This window comes from Rana temporaria, chromosome 3, assembly GCF_905171775.1.
Source record: "Rana temporaria chromosome 3, aRanTem1.1, whole genome shotgun sequence".
NCBI lineage: Eukaryota > Metazoa > Chordata > Amphibia > Anura > Ranidae > Rana > Rana temporaria.
In genome coordinates, this window is record NC_053491.1 from 119,766,207 (window position 1) to 119,787,837 (window position 21,631).

General features: G+C 44.4%; 1 protein-coding gene across 1 annotated transcript in view; it reads right to left on the bottom strand.

The window, feature by feature from the left end:
* MEST overlaps positions 1 to 21,631 on the bottom strand; it is a 72,159-nt gene that overhangs the window by 30,769 nt on the left and 19,759 nt on the right. The window contains exons 2-6 of the mRNA XM_040343329.1: positions 16,763 to 16,917; positions 15,694 to 15,773; positions 13,215 to 13,292; positions 12,998 to 13,134; positions 11,605 to 11,663 (exon numbers count right to left, since the gene is read on the bottom strand). Of these exons, the coding sequence (XP_040199263.1) occupies positions 11,605 to 11,663; positions 12,998 to 13,134; positions 13,215 to 13,292; positions 15,694 to 15,773; positions 16,763 to 16,916 (508 nt within the window). The 5' untranslated portion in view covers position 16,917. The remainder of the gene's footprint in view (positions 1 to 11,604; positions 11,664 to 12,997; positions 13,135 to 13,214; positions 13,293 to 15,693; positions 15,774 to 16,762; positions 16,918 to 21,631) is intronic.

Here is a 21,631-nt window from a genome sequence, read left to right on the forward strand (position 1 = left end):
TTATAAAAGAAAATAAGGACAAAAACACTGGATTTCCTACCTCGATATACAAATTTATCAACAAGTCTATATGTACTGTAACAGGTGCTCACAACATGACAACTGGGTTGTCTATAAAGTTAAGAAATACTTTCCCAGTAGAAAATGGTCAGGGTAATGCAAATCCTGCACAGCTCATTAAAACACCCAGCACCATAGTACGATACGAGAGTCGCTTCCCTATCACAACTTATCCAGAGATGATCTAAAGTGAAGGAGAGCCAGGTATGGGAGTATCAAATTCCTTCTAGACTTGCTTTGCTCAGAATAAATTAGAAAAGAAAAATAACCTTGAGAAGCCTGAAATAATTTTCTGCTGCAAGGGTATTAAATAAAATTACAATCTGTTGACAGAGTCCTTTTAGGGTCTAAGCACATAGAACGTTCTTTCATAGTCATTATATTATGCTGAACTAAATCGACCTGCCATCATGAAAGTACATTTTATGAAATTGAAAGCAGTTTAAAAATCTGGACAAAATGTCCCTAGCCAAAAACTGGAGAAACACGGACCAATGGTGCAAACAACTTGTTTAACTACTAAAAATAACTTCTACAATAAAAAATATTATAACACTGTCAAGCTGACACCGTATCGATTAATAGGAATGAAAGAATTGTAATGAACAGGTTTGTTGAACTAGAAGATCTTTTACACTTACCATGTGAAAACCTAGTTTAGTGCTTTAACACCATTACATTATCTACAATAATATTCTACCTAGCCGTGTTCATTCTATTGCAGTGTTAAATCATTTGAACCAATAAAAATATATTTTGGTTTGGATTCTAGCATGGAAAAGAATATATCAATATGTACAGTCTACGATTGAATTTCCAGTTATGGTGGAAAAGCTCCAGCCCCATGGTCTGGACCCAGAGAAGAGAGAATTTGCCATTTTTGAAGACGGTCAAGTTTTATCATGCCATGCTTTCACTGAAAGATGCAGTGGAACTTTAATACACTTACAGAGCCAATACGTTGGAAAAGCACCAGTCTAGAGGTGCTTAAAGTGTCTTTCCAAACAAAATGAAAGAAAAAGGTATTTTGACTTGCCATATCTTTGAAGTATAGTACAGGGCACAGGAACGTGATTGTTAGACCATGTGATGTGGTGTTTCGTCACATATGGCTACCCATCACCTTTGGCTACCCGCTGGAGTGTGCATGTGTGACGCAGCCATATGTGTTCCAACACTTTTACAAATGTAATGGGTAGCCGAATGAGACAAAGAATATAGCTATAGAATTTAGCTGAAAGGAATTTGTGAACGTTTTAGTAATTGCTTTTCGAAGAGAATTTAGCATTTGTAAAAGTGTTGGAACACACATGGCGGCGTCACGCATGCACACTCCAGCGGGTAGCCAAAAGGTGATATGTGACGAAACACCACATCTCATGGTCTAAGAATAATGTTCCTTTGCCCTGTACTGTACTTCCAAGATATGGCAAGTCAAAATACCTTTTTCTTTCTTTTTGTTTGGAAAGACATTTTAAGCAGCTCTAGACTGGTGCTTTTCCAACGTATTGGCTCTGTAAGTGTATTAAAGTTCCATTGCATCTTTCAGTGAAAGAATGGCATGATAAAACTTGACCATCTTCAAAAATGGCAAACTCTTCTCTGGCTCCAGACCATGGGGCTGGAGCTATGCCACCATAACTGGAAATTCAATTGTAGACTGTACATATTGATATATTCTCTTCCATGCTAGAAACCAAACCACTCCAGCGGGTAGCCAAATGTGACGGGTCGCCATATGTGACGAAACAGTGGCACTACCTTCAGGCGATTGAACACTCCCTAGAGAAACAGCCATCTAACCTTGTCCCTGTGAGGAAGTAAGGAAAGCCCCCCCCCCCCTTTCCAGTCCTGCATTTTACTTCAACATATAGAATGTAAAATAAATAAAATCAACTAAACCCAAAATGGATACAACCAGCTCACATGAAACATGTCAGAGGGTCAACAAACCTAAACAAACAGTTGACAGCAGAAGCACCTTGTGGCCAAAGCATGCATCAGCATAGGCCTAACCTGAATTGTTAGATATGCCTTCAACGCCAGACCTGGGGAGAAAGTATGACAATCCCCAGGGTGGCAAAATGAGGCGTTGTGCAACATTTGGCAAAAAATATCCTGGAAGCTAAGAAAAAAAAGATATCAAAATTAGGGGAACCCCACACAGCACTACAGCTGCTAGGGGCCACAAGAAGAACAAGTCCATATTCTTATTAAGAAATCTTATACTGGGGTGACACCAGGGGTTTGAAAGAAAGTAAAGCCAGGCAAGAGCTCCTAATAATGTCCCAGAGGGATACAGAAGGCTCCAACAGGCTAAAAGTAGTAACTTTGCAACAGGGAAGCACAAACAGTGCAAAAAACAGGGTGTTAAAAGAAAATATACACCAGCCCGAATCAATGCCTGCTCAGAACGCAGGACTAAACATTGTTGGTGGGTGGATAAGATATGTATGTCAAGGAGGAGCATCAACCCAAAATTAGAATGTGTTTCACTGAAGAGTTTTAGGGAACTAGAGATGCTAGTAGATCTCTAGGTGAATTATGTAGGGAAGCTATACAACTGATAACATTATGTAAGCAAGTCAGACAATAACAGATTCCAGTGAACAGAGTTAAATCTAACAAGGTAAGTTACCTGATAGTTCGCAAGCCTTATACAGGGAGAAAGGCATATAAGCCCAGAACAGAGTCCGAGGGTCATAAGCCAAAACAATAGGAGTAAAACATGGGGTCCAGATAATGGAGTTACCTCCCCACATAATGAGGAGCAGGGTACCAGTGACCCAGAGTAGAAAAAGATCAGGCATTGGCTGTTTCGAAGAATTTGCCAACATAATCCAGGAGGATTTCTCATAAAAGAGCAACCGGGGGGAGGCAACGACAGCATGTTCTTGAACATAGTGTCAACCATAGACCAGACTAAAGTTGTGCCAAAAAACACCTAATTATCAATGTCAGGATTAGACCTAGACACCCTTGGCAGTACAAGCAAATGTGCACGAGTCGGAGAAGGATTATTTTACCCGGATTTAAAGTAGGTCCTCAAAAAGCAGTAGTTGAAACAAATTGTCGTAGTTCTCCCATAAAACTTTAGTGAAGGGCTCCGAGACATTTTATGATCTAAATGTTCAGGTGTGATTAAGTGTCAAAATGTATAAAGCACCACAGTCAGCAAAAGCCCAACTAGAGATTTCACCAAACATTCTCCACCGCGTCAATACAAGTAGGGACGATAGCAAATGCTGTAATCTTGTAGAAAGAATAGGACTGTATCAGGAGACAGTTCACCATTGGGTTTTCCGCCCCAGTTTGCCATAATCTAGGCAAGTGCTATGGTAGCAATAGCCAGCTGCAAGGCTGGACCTGACAGGGTAAGAAAGGGTCTTCAAACTCATCAACTGAATCGTCCAATGAAAACAGATTAATAATTGACATCCACTTTAAGGTAAAAATACGTTTTTAGGTTCAGGATCACTTTAAGCATAAAAAAAGGGATTTTTATTAACAGCTTACCTGTAAAATCCTTTTCTTGTAGTACATCACGGGACACAGAGCAGCATAGCCATTACATATGGGTTATATAGTGTACCTTCAGGTGATGGACACTGGCACTCTCCGACAGGAAGTTCCCTCCCTATATAACCCCCACCCATAGTGGGAGTACCTCAGTTTTGTAGCAAGCAATATGCATCCCAAAATTCCCCATAAGAGGGGTGGGAGCTCTGTGTCCCGTGATGTACTACAAGAAAAGGATTTTACAGGTAAGCTGTTAATAAAAATCCCTTTTTCTTTATCGTACATCACGGGACACAGAGCAGCATAGCCATTACATATGGGATGTCCCCAAGCAATGCTCCATGAGGGGAGGGAGACAACCAGAAAAAACCAAACAGGAGGTGCCACCGGACAAGAGGAGATTAAACTGCGGCCCGTAGTACCGCCTGCCCAAAAGCTGAATCAGCGTTCCTCCTAACGTCCATTTGATAAAATTTTGCAAATGTGTGGACAGATGACCAGGTTGCTGCCCTGCAGACCTGGGCCATAGAGACCTGGTGATACGCTGCCCAAGAGGCACTCATAGCTCTAGTGGAATGAGCCTTAACCGATAAGGGTGGACTCTTCCCCTTCAGGCCATAGGCCTGTATAATTGTCTGCCTAATCCACTTAGAAATAGTGGCCTTAGACGCTGCCTGGCCCTTTTTGGGCCCTTCCGGCAGAATGAATAAGACGTCCGTCTTACGAATCTGGGCTGTAGCTTCCAAGTAAATCTTTACAGCTCTAACTACATCCAAGGAATGTAGTAACCTCTCTTCCTTAGGAGAAGGTTTGGGAAAAAATTATGGAAGAATCACATCTTGATTAAGGTGAAAATTCGATACCACCTTAGGCAGGAAGGACGGAAGCGGCCGCAAAACGACCCTGTCCTTATGCAGTAATAAATAAGGTGCCTTACATGACAAGGCTGCCAACTCCGACACTCTTCTGGCGGATGCCATGGCCACCAGAAACACTAGTTTCCTAGTCAAAAGGACCAAAGGGATCGCGGACAAGGGCTCAAAGGGCTGCCTTTGCAAGGCCGATAGAACCAAATTTAGATCCCAAGGATACAGGGGAGCTTTAATCGGGGGATTCACCCGAATAACACCTTGCAAAAAGGATTTCATTAAGGAATGGGCAGCCAAAGGTCTCTGGAAGAAGACCGACAAGGCAGACACCTGCCCCTTGATTGTGCCGACCGCCAAACCTTTTTCCACTCCCAACTGTAAAAACTCCAGGATTCTCCCAATGGTATATTTGCGGGGATCCCATTTCCTGGTTTCACACCAGGTAATATAGGCCTTCCACACCCTATAGTATATTAACCTGGAAACTGGTTTTCTTGCGTTTATAAGGGTGGAAACGACCTGCCCTGAAAGGCCTCTGTTTCTGAGAATCAGGGACTCAGCCGCCAGGCCGTTAAATTTAGGGCCTGTAAGGCAGGGTGGTAGAATGGCCCTTGTGAGAGGAGGTCCTGACGTAGAGGGAGGACCCAAGGCTCCTCTACGGTCATCCTTTTTATCAAGGAGTACCAAGGTCTTCGGGGCCACGCTGGGGCCACTAGAATCGCTGGCTTGCGTTCCCTTTGAATTCTGTGAAGAAGACGGGGTAGCATCCGTATTGGAGGGAAGGCATAGATTAGCGCAAACTGATGCCAAGGGCACACCAAGGCATCCGTCCCGCAGGCCAATGGATCCCTCGTTCGAGAGACAAACTTTGCTACTTTGGCATTGAATCTGGACGCCATAACGTCCACCTCCGGAGTACCCCACTTCCGGCAAATGACCTGGAACACTTCGGGATGGAGGGACCACTCCCCTGGAGACATCTGTTGGCGGCTGAGGAAGTCCGCTTGCCAATTGTCCACCCCGGGGATAAAGATAGCTGAGATGCAGGGGACATGGGCTTCTGCCCATGAAAAGATCCGATCTACCTCCCTTTGGGCCGCCTGACTCCTGGTGCCACCCTGGTGGTTTATATAAGCTACGGCAGTGGCATTGTCGGATTGTACCCTTACTGGGGAGCCCTGCAGAACCTCCGTCCAGCCCAAAAGAGCCAACCGAGCTGCTCGGATCTCTAAGACATTTATGGGTAGGGCTGATTCTGCCCTTGACCATTTCCCCTGTAGGGTTAAATCGTCTAGGACTGCACCCCAGCCTGATAGGCTGGCATCCGTGGTTACTATCCTCCATGAGGGGGGACTGAACGATCTTCCTTTCAGAAGATTTTTTGTGACTAGCCACCAACACAGACTCTGCCTTACCGCATAGGGAAGGGAAATGGGAAGATCCAAGGCCTGGAGTCTTTTGTCCCAGGCCGTGAGAATTGCTCTCTGTAGCCTCCGAGAATGGATCTGGGCATAGGGCACTGCCTCGAAGGTGGCCACTAGCTTTCCCAACAGGCGCATGCAGAGGCGTATAGATGGCCATGTGCTGCTTAGGACTATGTGGATTAACTCCGTTATCGAGTCCACCCTGGACTGGGGCAGGAAGATCCGTTGTTGTCTTGTATCTAAAATCAGACCTAGATACTCCAACCTTCTTGTGGGCTGTAAAGCCGATTTGTCCCGGTTTAGCACCCAACCCAGGGACTCTAGGCAGTTTACTGCTAGCAACACTGCCCGATTTAAGCCGGCCGCTGAGTGGTCGACTACCAGAAGATCGTCTAAGTAGGCCATGATCAGAATGCCCTGTTCCCTTAGGATGGCTAATACGGGGGCCAGGATCTTCGTAAAAACCCGAGGGGCCGTGGCTAGTCCGAACGGAAGAGCCACGAACTGATAATGCCGATAGTTTAGGGCAAAACGCAGATACCTGTAATGGCCTGGGAAAATCGGAACGTGCAGGTATGCGTCCTTTATATCGATGGAGGCCAAGAACTCCTTTCCTTGGAGGGCGGCCACCACCGAACGAATGGACTCCATTCGAAAGGACCGGACTCTTAAAAAGCGGTTTAATGACTTTAGGTCCAGTATAGGCCTGACGTCGCCGTTTGGCTTCGGGACAACGAAGAGGTTTGAGTAAAACCCTTGCCCTTGCTCCCCTGCTGGTACTTCCATAATCACTCCTTGAGATAGGAGTCGCTCTAGGGCGGACAGAAGTGATGCCTGTCTTTGAGGGTCGCCTGGAAGTCTTGACGTTTGAAAGTGAGGAGGGGGGAACTCCCGAAACTCCAGCTTGTACCCCTGAGTCACTGAGGACAGAACCCATTGGTCGGTAACTTGGGCCCCCCACAACTCCGAGAACATCCGGAGTCTTCCCCCCACTCGAGAGAGTGGGGGCGCCCCTTCACAAGGCTGCCTTAGGGGCAGCCTTAACCGGCTTACGGTTCCACGGTCTCTTGTTCCCTGCAGCTTGCCCCTGTGGCCTGTTTGCAGTTGCGCGTCCAGGAGGCCGTCGATACTGCCTAGAGAATGAGGGCCCTGGAACTGGAGAGGTTGGACGCTTAAAAGAGGGACCTCGGAACCTTTTCTTAACCGGCAAGAGGGTGCTTTTACCACTAGAGATCTTTTGAATATATTTGTCAAGATCTTCTCCAAACAATCTCTCTCCTTGAAAGGAGAATCCTGTAAGGAGTTTTTTGCAGGGGGTTTCTGCAGACCAGTTCTTTAACCAAAGTAATCTTCTCATGTGAACCAAATACAGGGATAGGCGGGACGCCTGTTGGATTGAATCCTTGATAGCGTCTACCGCGAAACATAAAGCTCTAGGTAGATCGGCTAAGTCCTGAGCCTGTTGAGCCGGGAGGTCCTTTAGGGCCTGCTTGGCCTGGTCCTTTAAAGCCTGGCAGACGCCAATGGCAGCTACAGCTGGCTGGACCACTGCCCCCGCTGTGGCAAAGGATGCCTTCAGTAAGGTCTCAAGCCTTTTATCCACAGGATCTTTGAACATGTGAATATTGTCCACTGGACACGTTAAAGCTTTATTGACACATGATATGGCTGCGTCAACAGTGGGGACAGCCCATTTTTTCGCAAACTCCTCCTCTAAAGGGTACATAACTGCGAACCTTTTAGGAGGCAAAAAAATCCTGTCTGGCTTAACCCAGTCCTGAAATATCAGGTCCTTTAACAAAGGATGGACTGGGAACACCAGGTTGGCTTGGGGCGCTTTTAGGGAGCCCAATGAGGACACAGCGGAAGCCAGAGGCTGAGGCAACGGCATTTTAAAAGCTGACCGCACCATATCCGTTAAGGACTGAACCCACAATTTTTCTGCGTGAGAAGCTGAAAAAGGTTCTTCTATAGTAGAATATTCAGAACCTAAATGGTCCAGGTGATCCTCAGCCTGGTCTCCTGTATCTTCCAATTCCTCAGTGGAAAGGACATCTTCCTCAGGAGATTCAAACCTAGGAGACGGGGACCTAGCCCGCTTCTTCCCGGATAAAGAGGCCGTAATAAAAGCGGCCATCCTTTTTTCAAATCCACCCAAGGTGGAGGCTAACATCTCTTCCGTGACATAGGAAGGAGTTGGTTGAATAGGGCCCGCCATAGCACCTAGCAACCCCGATGGCTCACCCAGGGCAGCAACCTCCGGATCCTCCGGGGAGGTAGGGGCAGGTGGATTCTGGGAAATATCCTCCGAGCCCGATGGGGAACCCTTCGGCTTTTTAACACCTTTAGCATTTTTAGCGTTCCCTGCACCCTTAGGAGCCATAATAAACAAATCTGAGATACTCCGCTAATATACAACTAACTGTAATAGCTGGAGAAAAACACACACTTAAATAAATGAGGAAGAAAATTAGGCTAGGGTAATGTTAGACAGAACCTAAACTTCCCAAAACCTAACAAGAGATAGCAATATTGAGCCCCAAGGGCTTAATCATATCCTAATATTGCTTCCCTTAATGCTGGGCTAAGAGAGTACCAAATACTAAAAGTACTCTGACTGCTACTTAGTACACCGGCTTTTACAGAGAAAATATGAGCTTAAACAGCTCTTTAGCAAGGTGTGTACAAAAAAACGGCCACTAGGTGTCACTGTGTCAGCATAACATAGGCAAACCTATCCTGCTCAGCTCAGCATCGCTGCTCCGTGTCCCTTCACAGCCTTCAGCAAACTGACAGGCTAAATAGAGTTTTCCCTCTGATGTACAGAGGGGAGGGAACTCCTTGGGCGTCCCCCGCCCCCTCCACGCAGCGTCGGCGCCTATAACAGTGCGCGCGCACGCGCGCTCCCGACGCCGCTCTACAGGAAGCAGGAAGCAGAAGCCATGTGGGGAGAGGAGCCCGGGAGCTGCTGGAGACACACAGACATCAGGAAGTAAGTATTTTAAACCTGACATGCTCCCCTTTACATTTCATGGAGCAAAAACACCTTGTAGCAGCAGCAGTCTATTAGCCCAGCCAGAGGAACAGTATACCTGGGTGTTTGAGCCATCCAGTCATGCAGACTTTGTGGTTTCTCTTTAGCCCATGCACAGAGGCATAAAAAAGGCTTTCCCCCAGAGTCCCCTGTGGGGAGCCCACTGACAAACCAAGTTCCGTAGGCCCCCCGCTTACCTTTCCACGCCGCAGGGTATTGCTCATGCAAGAGGCCCAATCTTCCCCCTTCACCGTGGGTATGGTCATAGACCTTCAGGGACCGGGGTCCAAGTCAGGAACACCACACACCTGGACCCATACAGCACTACTGGCAGCAGGTATCCATAGGTTAAAAAACCCAGTCCTGGAACCCAGAGTCCAGCCCTCCAAGGAGAGGCATTATAGGCAAAACCCCATCCACGAATTGGGGCCCGGGTACCGTCCACTTTGGCTATGAAGCACCTTGGACGGATCCGGTCGGCTGGCCCTGGTCCCAAGGACAAACTGCAGGCACAACCTTCAACGTGCACCAACACCTAAGACACTGGCGAAAAAACTGAGGTACTCCCACTATGGGTGGGGGTTATATAGGGAGGGAACTTCCTGTCGGAGAGTGCCAGTGTCCATCACCTGAAGGTACACTATATAACCCATATGTAATGGCTATGCTGCTCTGTGTCCCGTGATGTACGATAAAGAAAAAAACATCACCATGAGGAAGATGGGCACTATAGGTCTCACAACGATTATAGGGCATGTCCAGGGGGCATGTTTAAAAGCGTTGCCAGTGTCCAATCACAGCTTGGTAACAGCCTGTAACCCAGGGTCTATCAGCATTTAGTCTGTGTCCTGTACGATTAAGATAGATTAATTGTTTAGTACAAATATAACCGAGTCCACAGGGGGAACAAAGTCCATTTCTTTAGAAATTCTTCTGCCATGGGGTACACTCCATAAAACTGCCAGGAGGGGTAAATAACCTCAGAAATAAGGTTGGTGGCTGGTCTGGGTGTCCTTGGCGTGGGTTCTCGACGCTTGGCAGGCCCAAGCAGGTCCTCCACCACGATATACCGTTCAACCAGCTCGATCAGCTGGTCAGCATTGGTAGGGTTTCCGTGGCTTACCCAGCGCTGTAGGTCATCTGGCAGGGACCGTAGGTACCAGTCCATCACCACTCGTTCCACCATTTGTGGGCCTGACAATTTTTCTGGCTGCAGCCATTTTTTGACTAACTGGATTAGTTCATGCATCTGGGACCTGGGTGGTTGGTCCGATTTGTACCGCCAGCGATGCACCCTCTGAGCCCGGACAGCTGTGGTCACTCCCAGGCGGGCCAGGATTTCAGCTTTTAGACGTTCATAGTCTTTGATGTGCTCAGCTGGGAGGTCAAAATAGGCCTTTTGCGGGTCACCAGTGAGAAAAGGCGATATAATACCGGCCCATTGGTCCCGGGGCCACGCTTCTCTCTCTGCTATCCTTTCAAAGGTGGTAAGAAAGGCTTCCACGTCATCGCTGGGTGTTAGTTTCTGCAAGAAATAGCTGGCTCTAACAGACACTGGGTTGCTAACGCCAACGGCCGATTGCTCTTGTCCCTGAGCCAGCCGCTGTACTGCCTCCTGCAAGGCAGTCACCTGCGCTTGAGTGGACTCCTGCTGGGCTGTAAACTGGGCGGCTAGCAGCCGTGTGTTTTCCTGCTGCTGAGCCATCGCTTCCTCATGGCGACGGTTGGCGTCTGCTGACGCTTGCTGCTGGGCCACGGTGGCTTGCTGCTGGGTCACTGTGGCTTGTGCCAAAGCCCTAATGACCTCTTCCATGTCGTTGCGTGCTGTTTGTAATGTCTGGGCTGGCTTCACCCAAGACATGCCATAGGTACACTGTCTCTTTAAATGTCAGTTTTTAAACGTTTTTTTTGCGCCTGCAAATGCACTTTGCCCGCATTCGACACCAATTGTAAACTTTGGGGGTCTTTAAGCTCCGCGAGACAAGTGCGTAAAACCGTGTCAGTAAAGCAAAGGGTCTTTATTGGTGACCAAACAAAACAAAATAAAGCTTTTCTTCAGCATCCAAAACGTCACAACAAAAGTCCTGCTTGTTTCCAGCATAAATTAGGAAAAAGTCTTTCTTCAGAAAAACAACCAAAAGAAAGGCACATACGTTTTTAGTAAGAAGTCCTCCAGACCTTCCCTGCAGACACAGCTTCACTTCCAAACTACTCAAAGGTCCTCTCTGAGCAGCTAGCAGACTTCCATCTTGTCCTCACAGGTGCACTCTCACAACTCACTCACTCCCTCCAGCATCACTTCCTGCTTTAATGGGTGGTTGTCTGAGATTTTAACCCCTTGTGCGCTGGCTTCCAGGGTTTAGGAGTGGAGGCTCCATCCCACCCAAATAACACTTTGGAGCCTCCAAAATTCCAGGCCCCAAACTACTTTATTAAGATAGAGAAGACTGCGAGCCAGTCCTCTCTGAATTAGCGCCTGCCTGGAACTTTTCACCCACTTTTGGGTGACCCCCTGAACCTTCTACCTCTATTTAAATGGACCATAGTCCAAACAGTGGTGCCTTATAGCACCCGTCCAGGACCCACCCCCGGTGTCCTGTACAATTATATATATATATATACACATACATATACACACACACACACACACACACACACATATATACATATACATATACACACACACACATCCACTCACCTCCATTGGAAAGACAAAGGCTGTCAATGTTAAGGTGTCCTTTTTTTCTGTTATTATACCTTCAAAGAAATAATGTATAGGTATGACTAGTAGATAAAACACAGTTTTCATGTCAGGTAGAAAAACAAAGAGCCAAGATATCTATCCATTAACATAAAGTCCTCTTTTACATGGGCCTAGCCAGTGGATCACATTGACATTGGCCCCAGGGTTTGAAGGTGATCAGGAGGAAGATGCACCCGCGCCTACACTCCTGTTTGAGGATAACATTTTACACGGAAATCCCTCATCACTTCCATGTCAGTATCGCCTGCCAAATGTGCCCTTTCGATTGTACCATTTAAAAAAATGTCATTGCCCGGTTTTGACAGACAGCTCAAGCAAGTTACAAATGTGCCTCAGCTGCCTGTTTTTTCCCACCTGACAGTGCCCATGTGAAAAGGGGCCAAACTATCAAGAATGTGCCATTCTAGCTTCCAATAGTCTCTCACTTGTGCCGAGATTGGAGGATCAATACATTTAAATAAAATACATCCCAATGTTTCAAAATTATTGTTAACCTTAAACTAGTAGTGTCACTAGAATAAAAAAAAAAAAACACTCTATACAATTTGGTTATAAAGGTTATTGCACAAGATACTATGTACTATGTCTTTGGGTTTTATATGCCATTTACTCTTGCCTGGACACCATCCTACTGAGACTAGTTTTTTACTTTGGTCTTTGGAATATACTAGAGCCTGTTGCTTCTCAGGATGCCTCATGTTTTTAATATGCTTAAAGTTTCCCCCCCCCCCCCCCCTATTTTAAAAATCCACCCTTGTTCTATGAGTAGTAAAAACCAACGAGTAGTAGATAAAATGTTGAATACAAGAAAAGCAATATGTTACCTCTTAGGATTTGTACACAAGGGTACTGGATGCATGGGAGCAGCCAACACCGATGTTATCTCAGGCACTGTTCTGGCTCATTGCAGAAACACTGTGCAGGGAACAGAGGACCCGCCATAAGAGAAAATGTACTTTTATGGCCTAGAACGCCAAATGTTGCATGCAACATTGAGGTGGAGTAATGTGAAAAAACAACCATCTTGAAGAAGGTGAGCATTAAGTACCATGGGAGCTGTTCAGTGGGCATCAAACCTGCATAGTAAAGACCCCGAATCAGTACCTATATAAAACAAAGCCTTTTTACAGCTAAATTTGAAGAAGCAGTAAGCAACGGTATGCCAGAGTGGGTTGGCGTAGGAAAAGCGTCCGAGACATTGTTTCTAGAGTAATATTAGTGTAAGTACCGGTAATATCTGGGAGGATGTGGTACAATGCACAGCATAATATACAAGCATAGTCAATGTTTATATTTTGTCTGTCCTTTTAGAGATTGCAGCACTCACCTATACAGTAGTTCCTGGGCTACAGTATCGCCATAATCGTGAGACAATACGTTTATTTTTTGATCAATTAGGCCCAGGTGGGTGATAAGTGCTTCTACAATACTGGCCTGCTCAAAAATTGAATAGCGGTGGAACCTCTAAAAAATAAAAGCGAATAAAAATGTATTTCTTAAATATGCTGTAAAAAATATATGCTGAATATAATTGCTATACTCACCGGTTTGTCACTGAAACCAAATCCTATAAAATCCAGTGCAATGACTCTGTGAAACCGCTCAGTTAACCCTTCCCAGATCTGCAATGGAATAGGAGGTAAAGACGGCCATAAACTAAACTGATACACTGCCCTCCAATTTTCCCCCCACAGTTCTGATAAAAGGACAGTGATACACCAAGATTTGAGGTTTTATAACAAGTCACTCCAAAATGCCTTTTGATTATTATGAGATAATCATTTTAATAAGAGGGGGGGGGAAAAAACACACACACACACACTTTACCGTTAGCGCTCTACTACATGAGCAATTTCTCAATCATGCTACTCTGTGGCTACGGTGTTTACAGCCATTGTAGGTCAATGTGGGTTCTACTTCTACATGTGCCTGCATTCAGGCTAGGGACAGTCAGTGATTCGTAGTTTCATAATTAAGAATTTGCCCACATGGCCAGCATCACAAGTAAGGGCCCTTTCACACGGGCGGACGAACGGTCCGTTTTTTACAAGTCCGTTTACGGACTCACAATGCATCCCTATGGGATTGTGGACGTTAGCGGATGAGCATCCGTTAACGTCCGTAAAGATCCACCTCCGCAAAGATCCGCTTTTTCAGACGGAAGAAAACCCTATTTTTCTACCGATCCGTTCCGCCAGACGGATGAATACGGACACACGGTCCGTATTCATCCGATTCCCCATAGGGGAGAGCAGAGGAAAGACAGGGCGGTCTCTGCACAGTGTGCGGGGACCGCCCTGTCCACCGACAGCTCAGCGGGGATTTACGGATGATCCCCGCTGAGCAGACGGACACACACGGGGCGGATCAATACAGATCCGCTCCGTGTGAAAGAGCCCTAAGGATGAAGAATGATCCTAGCAAAAATGTGCTTGAAAAAGTATTTATACCCCTTGAAATTTTCCAAATTTTTGTCATGTTACAACCAAAAATGTAAATTGTATTTTATTGGGATTTTATGTGATAGACCAACACAAAAAGTGGCACATAATTGTGAAGTGGAAGGAAAATAAATGGTTTTGAATATTTTGTTAAAATAAATATGCAAAAACCTATAGCATGCATTTGAATTCAGTCCCTTTTAACCCTGTACCCATATGGGCGTCGCAGCACATACTTACTAGAAGTTAAATGACATGAATGATGAGAGGAAAGGAAGGATTTTGAAATGCTATATGCCAAATAGCATTGCAAAATCCTTCCTCTCCTCATTCATGTCATTTATTATGCAATTGCCAATCAGTGTCGCATTTCAGTGCCCATAAGTGCCTAAAGGTGACATCAGTTCCATCTATCAGTGCTGCCCATCAGTGGATATTAGTCAAAATTGTCACACGACGTAAAAAAAATAAAAATAATAATAAATAAAAAGTATCGGTACTTGTACTCAATCTTAAAAAAGTGGTATCGGGACAACCTTAGTAGAGACATCTCAAAAAAGACCTTCAGCTGTAATCGCAATGAAAGGTGGTTCTACAAAGTATTGACTGAGGGCTGAACTAAAAAGGAACGTCAAACTTTTCACATATTTGTAAAAAAAATTAAAAGCCATTTATCTTTTTCCTTCCACTTCACAATTATGTGCCACTTTGTGTTGGTCCACCACATAAAAAAAAAAAAAAAATGATGTTTTTGGTTGTAACATGACTAAAAATGGAAAATTTCAAGGGTTATGAATACTTTATTTCAAAGGCACCTTGTTATACTGTATATGGGTAGGAGTATATATAAAACATTTTGCAGAAAAAGTGAGCATTTAGTATTTTTTTTTTCCTATAGCGTCTGCAGAGCACTGCACCCCTGATCAGCAGATCGCAGACGCTATGCCAGAGGATCCAGCAAACTCTCAGGATAGTTGTCTGCCTGTACCTCTAGGCAGGCAGTTACTTGAGAGCAGAAACACCAACAAACTACGAGAGCGCTTACCAGCACCCTCACAGTTCATTGAGTGCTACAAGCAGTACTAGTCTATTCATTCACAGGAAACTGACTAAATGATGCAGTCGTGTGGGCAGAGATTGTGCAAGAAGATTGAAACGTGTTGCCACCTTAAAAAAATATATTTTATATATATATATATATATATATATATATATATATATATATATATATATATATATATATATATATATATATATATATATATATATATATATATATATATATATATATATATATATATATAATTTTGAGATGAGATTTTGAATAAAAAAAAAAAAAAAATCTGTTAAGATTTTCTAAAACATTAAAATGTAGTGCACAATGCTTTGGTCAGAAAACTGCACTCTCCAAGGCTGCTACAACTGTTGTACAGGCACAAAAAGAAAAAACACTGGAAAAATACTGTAAAGTTTGGTAGGTTTCATTTCCGCCCACCCCCTCCATGAATGATACCTTGTGGAAATAGACAAATTCATTAATATTGGAAGCACCATAAAAAGTACGGATTGAGGAGAACATTACCTTGTACCAGTCATAGCTTGAGGTTGGAAATCCATGTAAGAGAATGACCACATCTGAGCTGCCCACTGCTCCCCATGATTCTGGAAGAAACAATAGTTAAAAGAAATCAGAGAAATATGTAGTCTGTAACCAATGACTTTCTGAAAACATTAGCTGTCTGGCAGTCACGTTGATTCAGTAGTTGAAGTCATTAACCTAAAATGAGAGCTACAGATATGCATACCTGTACTGGGTCAGTGACTTAAAAGTAGCAAAAAGGTGCTGAATCGGCAAGGCAGCCAGGCAACTTACATTTTCAGAAGTGACAGTAATGACAGTCTCTATACTTCCCTGATGGTACATTTTCTCAAAACTTTTACAAGGTGCCTATATATGCAAAATCATTCTGTACAACTAAAACACACAATTACTATACTCTCCCCCCCACAGTAATATCTCTGGTGTTGAACCATAAAGAGAGATTTAAATCTTGACAGCAAAACATCAAAAACACCCAATTTCCCCCCAAAAAAATGTCATTGAAACTTAGTAGTTTTCAATTGTCAGACAGAAAGTGGGAAATGGTGGCATGTCAATCCACTGCTTACTGATGGGGTGCTCCCAACTTGGAGCCCTTGCACACTGGGTCACTTTGCAGGCACTACAGCGCTAAAAATAGCGCCTGCAAAGCGACCTGAAACAGCTGCGGCTGTCTCTCCAGTGTGAAAGCCCCGAGGGATTTCACACTGGAGCGGTGCGCTAGCAGGACTAAAAAAAAATAAAATAAAAAGTCCTGCTAGCAGCATCTTTGGAGCGGTGTGTGTATACAGCTCCTCCCCATTGAAATAAATGAGGCACCGCGGCTACACCGCTGGCAAAGAGCCACCGCAGAGGTGCATGGCCCTGGATCGAATGAGGGCTCAGGTAAGTAAAAACGGGGGATGCTGACACCTAAAAAAATAAAATGTATCTTGATGCAATGAATGCATGAAGGTAAAAAATGTTTAAGCTTTACAACCACTTTAAATCCAGAAATTCCATGAACACTCATTCCAAACGTAATTTTGAAGGAGAATGGTTATCTAGGCACCTCTATAGAAAATCTGCTGCTCATTGAAGGTGAAGAATGCTCCAGTTGATCTCCATGCGAAGAGTGCAGGGGAGAGGTTAGGAGGAGGAATGTTCAGATACACAGCAAGGAGAGGAACAGCAAGAAGGCCCACCTGAATCCACCATTCCTTCATCCTGCAAGAAAGGGAAATACAAGGAACACTTAATAAAAGCTGTAATGTAAACAGCAATTTTATCAATTCTATTCATTAATAACGGAATACCATCCTATGGCTTACAGAGAAGGGGGCTGCTACAAGGAACCTTTAGAAGCCCCAGGTCTCTGCTGTTACCCTTGACTGCTGGGGTACACTGACAGGAAAAGTGCCAACACCTCCTGGTAGTGTCAAAAGGTTACCACTCCATACATTCCTACTAGCCAATATAATGTTACTTGAACAATCACCTGTCATGTGTTTCTGCTGAAGATCTTTCCACAACTACCTGGATTCCCTGCATGTTTTGCAGCTTCTCTTTTACCGTTTGCTTTTGATTTCTAAGGACTACATATCCCCTGGTGCCTTGCTGCCTGCAAGCAGCAATTCCATTACACTCCAGTGCTTACACAGCATATAGCGAATATGGGTCACAGAAGTAAATGTGTGGGATTTTACACAAAGTAAGTTTATAAAATTTAAGATTGTGCAGTTTAAAACAGGAGTAGGCAAGAAATAATTGTGGAAGCCAACAAACATTTTACATTGACCATAGATATGCCATTAATTAGCCAAAAGGGCACATTCATTTGTCTGCACAATAAACTAGCAATATTTTTTTACAAGCAAAGCTTCGTATAAATGGCAGAGAGATCATATGAAATCCTATATATTACATTATTATGCAACCATATTTATTCTGTCAAATATTATACGTTTCTATCCACAACTCTTTGTTACTCCCAAGACCTCCCTGCTCTCTGGCTCTCTGGTCACCTCCTCCCATGCTTGCCTCCAGGACTTCCCCCAAGCCTCTCCCATCCTCTGCAACTCCCTACCCCAATCTATCCAATTATTTCCTAGACCAGTGCTGGCAAACCTTGACACCCCAGATATTTTGAAACTACATTTCCCATGATGCTCAACTACAATGCAGAGTGCATGAGCATCATGCAACATGTAGTTCCAACATTCGCCATCACTGTCCTAGTCTGTCCATTTTTAGAGGATCCTTGAAAACCCTTCTCAGAGATGCCTACCCTGCCCCCACCTAAAAACTGGACTTTTGGCTATTTTTCGCCATTCGCTTATCCCCATAGTCATTACCTTCTGTATCCCTTTACTACCCCCCTTAGATTGTAAGCTCCAACGAGCAGGGCCCTCTGACTCCTACTGTATAAAAAGAGGTTGTAAACCTCCCTGTGTAAGTTGTACCCATAGGTAAGCCTTATTCTAGGCTTACCTATAGGTACTGTAAAGAGTTTCTAAACATGCGCAGTTTAGATATTTACTGTATTACTGCTCTGCTGTCGCTCGTGGCGCCCGTGCTGTTTCTTCAGGAGTGTGTGCCGTGACCGGCATGGGAGTGATGACACGTGGCTTCGGCCAGTCTCACAGCAGGAGTCTGCGGCCCTGGTACAAAGGTGGGCAAAGGTGGATGCGGCCTGCGGCGGGGACGTTACGGGCTTCGTTTGCAGGCAAGTGTCACATAATGTGCTAGTAGGTGACGCATACTAGCATGATATGCCTTTACGTTGTAGGGAAGATGAAAGGAAGAAAAACCCCACCAGTGTTTACTCCCTCATTAAAATTGCATTATATTTGTACTGTCTGCCCTTTTGTTATAAAGTGCGGCTTAAACTGTTGGCACTGTATAAATCCTGTATAAGAAAATAATATTACTTTAGTGCAATACATTTTCTGACAATAAATTTAAACTTAAAATGTATACTCAAAATTAAGTCATAACGCCTGTGCCTAAGTGGCTGTAAGCAGCTTTAAAAACGTAGACATTTAATCTCCTTAGCGATTCTGCTTGCTCAGGATGCAGCGCAGAAATCAGCTCTACAATCAGCTCAAACTATGACAAGACAAGGATATTCCTTAAAAACCAACTACGGTAATTTATTGCATTAGAGTGATGAGGCTATAGCAATTATAAGAACGTGTAAGCCCTACCTGAATGGCATTTAGTTAGCTAAAGCACTGTGTTACAAACAATTGTTACAGCATTTAAAAAATCCGGTTTCTGCTTTTTCATCTTTTGTTAAATCCTAGCACTGCTGGACTACAGCAGCCTCTTTGCAGCCAATGTCTGTCTACCTGGGTGACAATGGATGCATGACATTACTTAGAGTGAGTTTGTTTCCCCTACTGTGATGGTACAGCAACGTAGGTTGGGAGAGCATGCAGCGGGTGAAAACCCCAAAACACAAATTGAAGACAGGGACAAAGTACTCTTACCCATACATAGTTACATAGTAGGCAAGGTTGAAAAAAATATATATTATATAAATATATATCTCATTTTATGTCAGCAATACATTGTATATCCCTGTATTTTGTGGTCATTTAGATGCTTATCTAATCATTGCTCCCCCTGAAACCACCACCTGTGGAAGAGAATTCCACATCCCAACCGCTCTTACAGTAAAGAACCCTCTACACAGTTTAAGGTTAAACCACTTTTCTTCTAGTTTTAGTGAATGGCCGTGTGTCTTATTAAATCCTCTTTTGCGGAAAAGTTTTATCCCTATTGTGGGGTCACAAGTACAGTATTTGTACATTGAAATCATATCCCCTCTCAAGCGTCTCCTCTCCAGAGAGAACAAGTTTAGTGCTTGTAACCTATCCTCAACCTCTGGTCCTCCAGTTTCTTTATTAGTTTTGTTGCCCTTCTCTGGTCTCTCTCCAGTTCCAGCACATCCTTTCCAAGTACTGGTGCCCAGAACTGGACAGCATACTCCAGGTCCGGCTGGACCAGAGTCTTGTAGAGTAGGAGAATTATTGTTTTATCTCTGGAGTTTATCCCCTTTTTTTAATGCATGTCAATATTCCGTTTGCTTTGCTTGCAGCAGCCATTGCTGGGCCTGTCATCTACTGGGACCCCCCGGTCATTTTTCATCCTAGATTTCCCCAGAGGTTCTCCCCCAAGTGAGTGAGTGAGAGACTTGTAAAGCGCAACACATGCAAACTGAATCGCCTCTGGGCGCTGTATCCATTTCATGGGTAAGGAACCCCTTGACCTCAGAAGAGATGAGTTTTAATCTTTCTCCTGAAGGCCAAGTGGTCCGACTCCAGTCGGATGGTAGTTGGTAGTGCATTCCACAGGCAAGGTCCCTGGACTGCAAATCTTTGATCTCCTTTGGACTTGTATTTGGCTTTGGGTATCTGGAGGAGGTTTTGATTGGTGGATCGCAGAATGCGATTGGGGTTATGGGCTTTTATTTTTTTGCATAGATATTGGGGGGCGTTGCCTTGAATACACTTATGTATTAGGCAGAGTGCCTTGAAAGTGATTCTGTCTTTTACTGGCAACCAATGAAGGGATCTCAGCGAAGGTGAGATTGATTCCCATGGTTTTTTTCCAGTCACTAGTCGAGCGGCCGTATTTTGAACGACTTGCAGACGAGTGATTTGGTATTTGGGGAGTCCTAGATAGAGGGCATTTGCGTAGTCGAGTCTGGAATTGATGATTGCATTCATATTTTTGCCACCCAAATGCATAATTTAAAATTTTTCTACATTAAACCTCATTTGCCATGTAGTTGCCCACCCCATTCATTTCTTCAGATCTTCTTGCAAGGTTTCCACATTCTGTGGAGAAGTTATTGCCCTGCTTAGCTTGGTATCGTCCACAAATACAGAGATTGAGCCAATTATCCTATCCTCCAGGTCATTTATGAATAAATTAAATAAGATTGGTCCCAGGACAGAACCCTGGGGGACCCCAATTCCCCCCCCCCGGACCATTCTGAGAACTCCCCTCTGAACTCGCCCCTGTAGCCACTTTTCAATCCATGTACTCACCCTATGGTCCATGCCAACGGACCTTACTTTGTACAGTAAAATGTTTATGGGGGGAGTATATCAAATGCTTTTGCAAAATCCAGACACACATCTACAGGACTTCCTTTATCTAGATGGCAGCTCACTTCCTCGTAGAATGCCAATAGATTTGTTTGGCAAGAACGAGTCTTCATGAATCCATGCCGATGACCGCCAATGATACCGTTGTCATTACTAAAATCTTACATATAGTTCCTTATCATCCCCTCTAAGAGCTTGCATACAATTGATGTTAGGCCAACTGGTCTGTAATTCCCAGGGAATATTGGTGCTACATTCACATTGGCTTTTCTCCAATCAGCTGGTGATCCAGTAGTAGCGAGATTCCAAAAGTAGTGCATGTACTACTTTTGGTGCAGTGCAATTTGAGCCTCAATATAAATGAACGCAAATTGCACTGCAGTGAGTTGCACAGAACATACAGTGCATTTCAGTGGGATTTCCGGGTGTGAAGCAGTCCTAAGTGGACTAAAGACCACTTGCAACCAAAGAGCCACCCTAGTAGATGCCAACTGCCAACGTGAACAAGGGGAAGAGCATAGAGGATCAACCCAATGCTTCAAAACGAAATAGAGAGGGTCACTGCCAGAAAGGAATGAATCCACACAAGAAGAAACCCAATTTTGAGCCAGAGAATCTCCAGACCCACCAAAACAGCAAAATACATTCCCAAACAGGGGAGAGGGAACCCATCACTTGATATCAACAGAATGAACAAATGGGAATAACCCACAGAAGACTAAAACTCAGCCCCAGTCAAGACCAGCTTTTTTACATGACCCAAGGCCTAACATCCATAATCCTTGGGGTCAAGGCAACGAAAGGGAGATCGCCTAGCCAGACAA